We start from the raw sequence: 12155 nt of genomic DNA, 5'->3' as shown, positions 1-12155 counted from the left end.
TATGGCTGTCATATTCCTTACACCATTTTGCTTTCATAGCAGGGACCATTTACAACTTTGTTTTTTGTTTATTCCCTTAGATCTTCATTCTTAATATGTGCTCAATAAAGTTTAATGATTCTAGTTGTTAGAACAGAAGCTACTTGCAATCCACATTGGAACCTTTATTTAAAGTGGTTTCTCCTGTTTTCTATCTCCACTTCCAAACCTCACAGCAAAAGTAATTTAAATAAATTGAAGCGACTATGGGATAAACTAGAAAAATTAAACCTTGGATGAATAAACAATGTTTAGTTAAATCTGATAAATAATGGAATGAAAAACACCATATATGAGTAGTATAATTTTTAAATTACTGTCAGTTAAATATATAATAATTATATAAAATAGAGTTTTCTCAATTTTGTTAGTACTGAAAAATAAAACAAATACTTAGAGATAAATAATGATAAGAATTGGTACCTTGACAAACAGGAGGTGCACCATCCATCTGGAGTCGTTCTCCTAATCTGCATGTCAGAATTGCATTACCAACCAAAGTAAATCCTGGAAGACACTGATATCTAATAATATCACCTATTGAAAAAACAGGCAGAAAGGGCTTCAGATAAGCACCAAGGTAATGGTTAAAATAAACAGATGGTCCAGTTATAAAATCTGAATATTTTTTCTTGCAGTCACTTTCAATCAGTATAAAAATTCTATTGTAAGCAGCGATGATATTCAGAATATTAAACTACTAGTTTAATGTCATGAGCACTGACCAACTGGAACTGCAGCCAAGAATAAATACCAATAAAACTGGTACTGGGGCAATCTGATTATATATAAGCAATAGTAGTAAGGAATAATTTGGTTGGTACAGGTAAGATATTCATTAAAAATATATCAAGCTGTTAAAAGGATTCATAGTTACTGCTATCAAGATTAGATTCACATTGGTCATTGATATTTTCTTACATTTCTCAACCAAAATTAATATTAATAGATAATAATGATGAAATTTATTATGTTACATTAAGATGCATTATTTTCTTACATAATTTTTCAAACTATAAGATATTATTGAGGTTAAATTTCCAATCAGTTTTAAAAGAACTTTATTTATGATCACATGGAGCATAATGAGTTGTTTTCAAGGATATGGAAGTCAAACATGTCATCTAATACACCCTGCATATCATTTATTATACATATCAAGTTTATGCCTGAATTTGAAGAGCTATAGTTAAGACTACAGAGTTGGAAGGTAGCAAAATAAGAATTTGGAAATAACTAACAGAATAGTTATATGGCTCAGATTCCTGTACTGTTTTCTAACTGTACATCCTAAAAATACAGAATTCTTTTTTCTTACCTAACATTCCCTTGCCTCTTGTTCACTGTTTTCCATTCTTACAAATTCTAAACAATCCCCATCAATCCAGGGAAAGAAGGTTTAAGAAAGGCTGCCACTATTCTTTATTTTTATTGATTTCAAGCAAAACCTTTGTTAACTATGCTTTCTTTGAAAGTAATTTAAGAGACTTTACCTATTTCAAATTCATCATCTTCTGTCAAAATTTCAGCATTGGGTACGGGTGGTGGAGGTTGACACACTCTTAGTTGATAGGCTGTAAAAATAGATAGTGCTTATTCCTTTTCTGCACAGCTATATATATATATATTCACATATGTGAAAAAAAACAAAATTATAAAAGGTTTATTTATAAGAATAAAAATAAATGGTAGAATTATCAAGTTTTAACCATTTATTTTAAAAAGTCTCTGAAAAAAAGGTCTATATGAATCTAAGTGTCATGACTACTGGCCCCTAATGATATCTATATCACAGTCTATTTGCTTGATTAGAGACCATATTCATTAGTTGCTTTCAAAAAATGTAATATGCTATGATCAAGTCAAGAAACACATTTTATGTTATTAAAACATTGGAAGAAAAATGCATTTTGTATGCTCAATTTTATTACTTAATCTTAGGAGTTAAATTCTTTATGTTGGACTTCCCAGGTGGCTCAGTGGTAAAGAATCCACCTGCAATACAGGAGTTGTGGGTTCAACCCCTGGGTCAGGAGTAGCTACTAGAGGAGGAAATGGCAAGCCACTCCAGTACTCTTGCCAGGAAAAATCCTATGAGCTTGGAAGCCTGGTGTTCCTGACAGTCCATGAGGTGACAAAGAGTCAGATGTGAATGAGCACATTTTCCATTTCCAAGTTCTTGATATACCTCAATGTGAATATAAAAATTATGACGTTTAAAAGACATAGTGACTTGCCAAGATCACGTAACTAGCACAGGGTTTATCCAGAACTCCAGCCTATGTCCTCTAACTTCAAAGCCTATATCTTCAATATCAGCTCTATTGTGAGAGTATTATGAGAATTCTGAGGAACATCAACTAGACCAGTTAAGGAAAACTCTAATAAAAAGAGATGAAATGAGATAAATTTTAAAGGATGAGTGAGATTTTTCCAGTGCTGAAGGATGATCGTAGGTAGAAGTACATTCCAAATGGTGGAGGAAACATGGGTAAAATTACAATTATCAAGGTAAAAGGTAGTTTTGAGAAATGCCAGAGAGGTAAGAGAAAGGGGAGTAGAAGATACAGAGAGCCATGCTGCTGCTGCTAAGCCGCTTCAGTCGTGTTTGACTCTGTGCAACCCCATAGACGGAAGCCCACCAGGCTCCCCCGTCCTTGGGATTCTCCAGGCAAGAACACTGGAGTGGGTTGACATTTCCTTCTCCAATGCATGAAAGTGAAAAGCGAAAGGGAAGTCGCTCAGTCATGTCCGACTCTTAGCGACCCCATGGACTACAGCCTACCAGGCTCCTCCATCCATGGGATTTTCCAGGGAAGAGTACTGGAGTGGGGTGCCAGGGGGATGTAATCCTTAGACTGTTTCAGAGGACAGTATTTTATCTATTAGTATCTTACTTGAGAAAGAGATCAACTCAGAAGTTAGAGAACTGTAGAGATACCCATATATGTATTATTTTACTTTTGTTTGCCTGTAAAAAATATTTTTTAAACTTCAAGCTAATCTTCTTGAGTTTTGCCAGTAGTAACATATGGATGTGAGAGTCAGACTACAAAGAAAGCTGAGTGCCAGAGAATTGATGCTTTTGAATTATGGTGTTGGAGAAGACTCTTGAGAGTCCCTTGGACTGCAAGGAAATCCAACCAGTCAATCCTAAAGGAAATCAGTCCTGAACATTCATTGGAAGGACTGATGTTGAAGCTGAGACTCTAATACTTTGGTCACCTGATGTGAAGAGCTGACTCATTTGAAAAAACCCTGATCCTGGGAAAGATTGAAGGTGGGAGGAGAAGGAGACGACAGAGGATGAGATGGTTGGATGGCATCACTGACTCAGTGGACATGAGTTTGGGTAAACTCTGGGAGTTGGTGATGGACAGGGATGCCTGGTGTTTGCTGCAGTCCATGGGGTCACAAAGAGTCAGACACGACTGAGTGACTGAACAGAATTTAATCTTCTTGAGGCAGGAGGCAGATGGGCCCCTCCAGGGTAATCGGAGATTCATTCTCTATGGACCAAAACTCCAAGAGGAGAATAGCAGGATAATTAAGAGAAGAGGTTGGGCCCTGCACAGAATATATATTTCTTATTTCAAAGTCAGGTCTCCCTGACCACACATGCACAGAAAAGCTCCTTGGAGGTCAAAGGGGACTGATGCTAACTAATGCCAGGCTACCTACAAGCCTCTTCTGTAGACTCTAGTTTGACTAAGAGATGCATGTGCACACATGGAAGATCCTGAGATATACCAATATGGACTGTGATTGGCCAAATGAAAATGACTGGCTAAAGGAAACCCAGAAGAAATACACCATAAAAAGTAATTCAAACTTCTACCAGGGGGAGACTTGGGGATTCTCCCTCTGAGTCTGCCCATGTGCCTCTATCCACTATACTCTTTAGTATTTACTCTTCAGGTCTACTGTTCTCTTTTTCCTCTTAATAAATACTTTCCTTAGTTCACTACTTTCCTTCTTTGTGGAAATTCTCTGCAAAGCTGAAGGGCCAGGGCCCTTGTCACTGACCACTGGACTAGTGGCTAGGATCTCATGCTTCTACCACCACAGTGTGCACCCAGTCTCTGACCGGGAACCCAAACCCTCCTCCAGTTGCAAGTTGTAGCTCCTTGCAAGCTGACCTGGATCACGTAGGTCACGAAGTCTCAGAAAGTGAGGACTTACAGTACTAGGAACTGGTATTGTACTGAGCTTATCTCACTCACCCTTGTGTTGTTCTTTGCAATTGCCCAGCCCCTGCAAGCCTGTTTAATCATGCCTATCTGTGTAAAGGTCAGGCATCTCCCTCCCAATCTTGACTGCTGTTCCCACACCCGCAAAACCCCTTAATTTAAACCAGCCTATTAGCAGCTAGTGTTGCCCACTATAGTCTGTCTATAAAAACTCTGTAACCCCTTTGTTTGGGGCTCAGAGCTTGGAGTGTCAACTCCTCTGGGCCTGCCAACATAATAAACCTGAGTTCTCCAACTCTCCGAGTGTGGTTTGGTTTCTCAATTACTGGTTTCTGCAACAATAGCAACCTGAGGCCACCTGAGATCATTCTGAGTTCTTTTTTTTTTTTCATTCTGAGTTCTTCACTGCCCACTTCCCCTTACCCTTTACTCTTTTTTTTTTTCTAATCACAGAAGTCTATTTTGTGGTACTTGCAATCATGAATTGTTTTAACATTTATTATTTTCCATTTATTAGTTTACTTTTTCATTGATGAAGACTCCATCTAGGCTTTAAGATAAGAGGGAGGTGACTGTTCATCTGTCTTTTTCACAATTTAGTAATTAGTGCCTATCATTTTGTTTATGTTTCAACAAATTTTGCTAAATAATACACAAACATAGGTTTCTTCAGGAAGGAGTCTCACGTAACAAATAGTCTTCCCTAAGAGGACTCTAATTCTAAAATATTAAATGGGGATGAAATAGAGGCAATTGTGGGTCAGAGTGCTAGAGAATGGGATCTGAACATTTCCTGCCTGAGATGCTTTTCAGGATTGAACTATGTATTAATAATTTTCTTTATATTGTAAAAGTGAAGGGAATAACAAAAGGAACAACTTTGCATTTGTTTTTCTTTTGACTCTTGAAGACAAAGCACTCCAAAACGTTAAGTCAAAAATAGCTGCCAACAACTGTGGTTTCAATCTTCACATATTTCTACTAGTTTGTTCATTAAAAAAGTTTAAAACGCACCCAGTGTCTTTCCATTCTTGAGGCTGACATCTCAGGGAAGACCTCTGTTATTTTACCATACCTGTTGTATTGGTTGAAAAATGTCTGCCAAATTTATGTATTTCCTGGAACTGTAGAATGTTATTTGAAAATAGGATTGCTGTAGATATGAGTTAAATTGAGGTCATATTGAATTAAGGTGGGCCCAGGGCTTCCCTGGTGGCTCAGAGGTTAAAGTGTCTGCCTGGAATGTGGGAGACTTGGGTTTGATCCCTGAGTCAGGAAGATCCCCTGGAGAAGGAAATGGCAACCCACTCCAGTACTTCTCCATACCATTCTCTTTCTGAAGGTTATAGTAAAGATCCTCCCTTTCCTTATTCAGGCTTCTAGTGGTAACCAGAAATCTTTGACATTCCTTTGCTTACAGAACTATGGGGAAAAAAAAAAAAAAAACAGTCTTCCGCTGGTAAAGCCATCCAGTTTGTGGGATTTTGTTACTGTAGTCCTAGGAAACTAACATGTCTACATTGATAAACTGGCCTACAGCGTGTTCTTGCCTTCTGTGTCTCTGTGGTGTAATCCTTCCTACACACAGGTGAAGTAGTGGAAGGAAATTAAGACAGTATTTATGAGGAATGCACTGCATACAAAGGACTCTGTAAGGTGATTTACCTGAGTTCTGTCATTTAATCACCAAATTACTACATCAAGATATGTGTAAATGTAACAAGGAAGAGCCAATTTTGACTCCATGCTGGATCTGTTTCTCAGACTTTGACCTTTGCTTTTCATTGCTTTTGTTATTATAATCACACATAATGTTCTGCCTCGGGGACTTTACCCCTCTGCCTGAACTTAAACAAAAGTGGTTTTGTTCAGTTCACTGGGCAACAATTTGACCCCATCTACTTGTGAATGGCTGCAGAAAAGAAAAAATAAAACATCCCCTCCTAGTTTGCAAGATAAATATCCTTTTTACTTTACTTTCTTACTTCCTCTCCCTCTCTGTTCTATACAAAAAAATTGGTATCCAGACCCTATAAGAAGGCTTTTTTGGAGACAAGTCTGCCATCTTAATCTTCCAGCTTCCTGAGTAGTCATGATTCCTTGCCTCAATACTTAGTCTCTCTGTTTATTGACTTGTCCTGTGGCAAGCAGAGCAAGCCTGGACTTGGTAATGAGGTAGAAATTATTGGGCAGTAAGTGTAGGGTTAGAACCTTGGTTCTTTTTCTAATTTCACCTTTAATTTCAACTCAGTCACTCACAGAAACATTTTGTTCCATTAGCCTAAAGCCATAATCATTGCTCCAGGTCCTAGGCATTCAGAGGAATGCCTCCCTAGTTTGGAGGGTCATAAAACATTCAGACCCAGGACCAGACCATCATTAACTGCTGTCCAGTTTATCAAGGAGAAAAACTCCAGGTAGACCATTAGCTCTTAAATGTACATTTGGTCCCTAAATAATGGTCTGGGGTCTTGAGAAAGGATCAAGGGATGGCGACTTAATGTCTGGAGAAACTGAGAAACTGGGAACCATAAGATAGCCATAAAAATGACAAACTGGACATTGTGACATTTAAACGTATTGGTCTGAAATTACATACATCAGGTCCCAAGCCAACCAAACATGAACAGATCGATTCTAATAAAGATATACAGTGTTGCTATTCCTGCCTTTTCAAGCACTTCACCCCCTCTCAGTGTCTTATGCTGAGAGCTTCGTGTCTCTATCCTTTAAAATAAACTCTTTGCCTGTGTGAGTGTTTGTGAGTTTGTGGAATTCATTCATTCAGCCTGGGGAACAGAACTTTGTTTCATGTTTCAGTAACATAAATATACTCATGCTGCAAAAAACAAAACAAAACAAACCAAACCAAATGTAAGAATGGCTAAATTGTCGTCTAGTTCATTAAGGCAGAAGTTGAATCACATTCTGCTTGAAAATTAAGCCACAACTTCTCCCACATTTTACAGACAAACCAACGTGGACTGGAAAATCATTTTGGTTCTGTCATTTCCCTATTATCAGTTTAGAGTGGCTGTTCATAGCCAACAGATCATAACCTTACATAAAGCAAGTTCATCATTTTAATTCTCGCCAATCCTGACATCTGTTATATCTCACTCCAATTTTCCCAGGCCCCTTGTATTTGTCATGTTAACTTCCAACTCTAAATTATTTTTACAACCTTGAGAGTGTGGAAATTTGTACCGTAATACTTAGCATTTAGTGTTCTACTCTTTTGAGTTGTTGCAGCCTTAATCATTAATGTGTTAGTTTTTATTCCGTGTTTAGCTTGTGTGGGGACCATTGTGCACATATATTTCCTATAATGTCCAGCACAGTTCATTCTGTTAATTTATTAGATGTATATCATTGAGGGGGCCCACTATGTGCCAGATACCATAACATCTGTTTGGGGAACACAATATTAAAACAGATGCAATCTCACCGTTATAGGTACAAATTGTTGGTGAAATATTAATCAAATAATCTCATTAAAGACTGGAATTTAACTAATTAAAACTAGATACATGTTCATGTGTGTTGTAGAGTTAGATGTCACAGGGAAGAATAACTCAAGCAGAGCAATCAGTAAGTATAAAATCAGCAAAGCCCAAGGCCAGGGTGAGAAGGTATGAGAAAGAGAGGAAAACTGGGTTTAAATCCAACAGGCATCTACAGGTCATGCTCAGGATACATTTTAATCTGATGCCAATAGGAAGCTTATGATGAATTTTAAGTCTGAGAGTAAAGAGATTAAAAAACAACAACAAAACTCCAGCTACAGTAGAAAATCAACACAATTGGAAGGGAAGAAATGTGGATACCCAGAGACTAGTAAAAAGTCTATTTTGCTGTGGTTGTTGAATAAACAATAGTTAATTGGTTCTGAAAAAAACTCACAAGTATCCCCAAAAGACTTGACATTAAATTAAAAGTCTTGATTATGATCTCCAAGTGTCTCTAAGTTTAATTAACTTCAGCCCTACTTATTAAGCAGTATATATATTTTAGCTACAAATAAAAGTAGCTCCTCTCTTCCATTTAAAACTCAAGGACCCCTGATTTGTTTTATCTACAATGCCATTCTCATCTTATAAAAAATTATACCACATCTTTCAGTTTTTCAAAATAAACTTTGAAAGATTAAACCTGTCTACAATCTAATCCTTAACTCTAGTCACTTCTATTCCTTAATCAACATAGCTCTGAAATAGTTGATAATATAACATTTGATAATGTGATGTCTAATCATATTATATAATTTTACTTTTAAATATTTTGCTTCCTTGAAACCTATTTTCCTATTTCTTTTGTAAATATGTCCTCAGATGACTAGATAGAGACAGCTTCACTGATCATGTGACCTGGAGTTAACCTCTTGCAGTTACTCTGTATCATGTCTCTCATTTTCCCTCCTGTGATTTTCGTGGTCTGTAAGAATTATTTGTTAACTGTCTGTTTTCCTGCTTTCTTATATTCTAGAATGTAAACAGCGTGGGAGCAGGGCCCACTGTTCATCTTATCAACTGCTAATTCCTCAGGGCATAATGCAATACACGATATGGCAATATTCGATAAATACTTGCCGAGTGACTGACTGCTAGACAAATGAAAGAAGGAATAGTGAATGAGTGAAAAACACATAAGCAATATATTCTTAGGATACTGAATATGGACTTGATCCAGACTCTCTGGGTTTAAATTCTGTTTTTAATGCTGACAAATTAGGAAGTCTTGGCAAATTACTTAGCCAATAACTCACTTTTATTCATTTGTAAAATAATAATGATAATGGTACTAATTTTATGCTATCTCAATAGACTGGTATAAGATAAAAATGATTATAGATGCAAAGCCCTTGAAGCAGTGCCTGGCAAACAGCAAGCACTCTAAAAAGATAAGCTGTTATTACATCAGATTGGATTTCCAGATATTTGGTGACCACAAATAAATAAGAAAATCTGGTAAAATATTAATACTTTCTGTGTTTCTTAAGTTTCACTTTTTAGCTGCAGAAGACATTTGACGTGGTGGCAATTACTAAAATAACTATGAGCAAATTTAAGCACACGATCTTGGTAGGAGCAGGATACAATAAGGTTAAGGTTTGAGATGTGATACATCAGAAGTGTAATAAGTGTATTGAAGACAATAATGGGAAATTAGACACTGAAGCTCTGTTTATCTTTCTGAAGATGTTTCTATCATACCAATCAATCTCACGGGAAAACATACATTCTTCAATCTGTGCTGATGAGTAATATTCTGTGTACAAAGCAGCCTGATCTACTATTTATTCTGGAAGCAGACTGACTGTTCAAAATTGGCTCCCTTACTTGCATGCTCTATGACCTAGGCAAATTACCTCTGTGCTTCAGTTTTCACACCTACAAAATAAACGTAAAACTAAGATTGACTTAATATATTGTAGAGCATGTAGAAAAGTGCCTGACACATACTATCATTTCAAAGAGCAAGAACATTACCCGTTTGGCAAAAGTTAAAATGAGCATGGCTGCTGTGATAGCAGTTGTGCACTGAACACATATAATCTCAACCTGACAAGAACTTACACATGACCCCAATGGCATTCAAAGGTCTAGTACTCACGTGATTTTTCTAGAACACATCAAACTATTTTCTTTTTTATCTAGTTTAATTTAAATTGAATATACTTTGAAAATGCTGAGTTCTTTGTCTTACATTGATGTGCATTATACTATAATATAAAGCCCTTGAGGTCAACATCTCATTTTACAGTCATGTGTAAGAATACTTTGTACATGTCTGCAGTGTCAAAACTGCTAGCACAATGCTCTGGAAATCATATTCAATAAATGCTAACTCATAATTAAGGAGTCCCTGGTGGTTCAGATGGTAAAGCGTCTGCCTACAGTATGGGGGACCTGGGTTTGATCCCTGGGTCAGGAAGATCCTCTGGAAAAGGAAATGGCAACCCACTCCAGTATTCTTGCCTGGAAAATCCCATGGATGGAGGAGCATAGTAGGCTACAATCCATGGGGTCACGAAGAGTCGGACACGACTGAGCGACTTCACTTCATAAATAATTAAATTAAGACAAAAGCTTATCCTCAATGTATATTGTTGAATTACTTTGGAAGAAAATAAATGGGTCTAGGATGAATACACCCAATATTGTATACATAAGAATCATAGCTTGTTTGAGGTAGAAATTACCTTGTAAATCAACTATTTTAATCTCTTTATGTTTGGAGGAATGGAGAGAGGAAGAGACCTAGAGGAATGAAGAAGGTAGAAAAGGACACATATCCAGTTATGAGCAGAATTGAAACTTCCCAATTGTGTCTTCAAAATTATAAATAGCACAAGCAGTATCTTAGTCCATGTTTTCTGTGGATTGTTTTATTTAAAAACAGCTCCAAAGTGATGACTATTAATGAAAAAATTGTATAATATATTCACACACTTAAAATAAACATTTGATCTAAATCTGTGTTTTCTTTTAAATGAATCACTTTATTTGACTTGTCATTCCCTTCAAGACACTATTGACTTATTTAACAACTACAAGAGGGCATCTATCCTACATGTCATTATATTTTCAGGATGACCATTGTTTGAATAGTACTTTGTTTTCATTCAACTGTGTATAGATGTGTGGTTACCGGTCCAATAAATTTACTTCTTAAAATCACACTTTTAAGGTTTGATTCTGCCAATGTATTTGGTTATTTTTAATTTCCTATTTTCTTTGTAATCAAACATCCCACCCAACTCCAGAAAAGAAAGCTACATTTATCTATTTCAGTTCAACTGAGCTATAAAAGGCTTCTTCAAAAAAAGACAAAACAAATTGCCATTCCTTCTCTAAACCAAAAAAGCACACACCTTTCTGCCAAATAAGGATATAATATTTCTTAAAGAGGAAAAAAACATGTTTGACATTCCACTATAAACTCGAAGCATTCTATAACCACTGGTGTACTTCAGTGGTGACCCAGATTAGTTTAAGTTTGATAAACTCATCGTTTGGGAAAGATTAGGAGGGGGAAAAGCACTGATAATTACATACTCAGTTATATAATTTTTGCAATGTTATGTAAAATAACTTTAAGCAGCTCCACTTGAAAGCAGAGTTATGAGTGTTGAAACAAATGCTGAGTTCTAACTAAGAGAAAAAAATATATATATTTTTTCATTTTGGAGAAAGTCTGCTATTCAGTTGATATGAACCATACAGGTTAAGTTTCAGCAGTGCTTAATTAGTTACAAATATCTCTTTTTTATCTGTTAATATTTTATAATCAATTTGTTTCTCTGCCTATATAACGACTGAGAAATCAAGAGAAAATATTCAGTCCTAGATTTAGAGATGAGACAGAGACTGGATCATTAGAAATGAATCAAAAAGAAGCTACTTGCTATTTTCCTATAGATGGAAAAACAGAAGTATAGTAAACAAAGTTTTGGGAAAATATCCTGAACTATCCACAAGATTCTAATAGCTTCTGCATGAAGTGACTTTCCCATATTCTAATAGCTAATTGAAAATATCCTACTTTAGTAGAGGCCACTTCAGTCTGAGAAGTAATGTGCCAAAGTCTCTTCTCTACATTGGGTGAGTTGCCTGGCATATTAGTAGATAACAGAGCACATCGCGGTGACAATTTGTTCTTTGTCAGTCTCTATTTCCCTTTTCTGTTCACTACAATAGTTTGGTTTGTTTTTTGGCTATGAGGGAATATGTTTCAGTTATTTAACCATCACTTTAAACTTTCTACATATTGAAAAGAGAAGAAAGAAAAGAAGGGAAAGAAAACAAGACGAAAGAAAACAAACCACAGCCCCTGTATGCTGTGGCTTGGAGCTGGCCTGGCTGTAACTATTAAGGCCATGATTTTCTACTGTTTACTGTAAACAAATTCAGTAACAACTAACAT

General features: G+C 36.3%; 1 protein-coding gene across 2 annotated transcripts in view; it reads right to left on the bottom strand.

Moving 5' to 3' along the window:
* Positions 1-12155, bottom strand: part of CSMD3 (CUB and Sushi multiple domains 3) — a 1392034-nt gene that overhangs the window by 94082 nt on the left and 1285797 nt on the right. For both annotated transcript variants that reach the window (XM_060393469.1, XM_027973090.3), the window contains 2 exons: positions 1533-1613; positions 463-576 (listed from right to left, as the gene is read on the bottom strand). In XM_060393469.1, the coding sequence (XP_060249452.1) occupies positions 463-576; positions 1533-1613 (195 nt within the window). The remainder of the gene's footprint in view (positions 1-462; positions 577-1532; positions 1614-12155) is intronic.

The sequence above is a fragment of the Ovis aries genome, chromosome 9, assembly GCF_016772045.2.
Source record: "Ovis aries strain OAR_USU_Benz2616 breed Rambouillet chromosome 9, ARS-UI_Ramb_v3.0, whole genome shotgun sequence".
Lineage (NCBI taxonomy): Eukaryota > Metazoa > Chordata > Mammalia > Artiodactyla > Bovidae > Ovis > Ovis aries.
The sequence above is the reverse complement of the archived record's forward strand: the minus strand, read 5'-3'. Positions and strand labels throughout refer to the sequence as shown.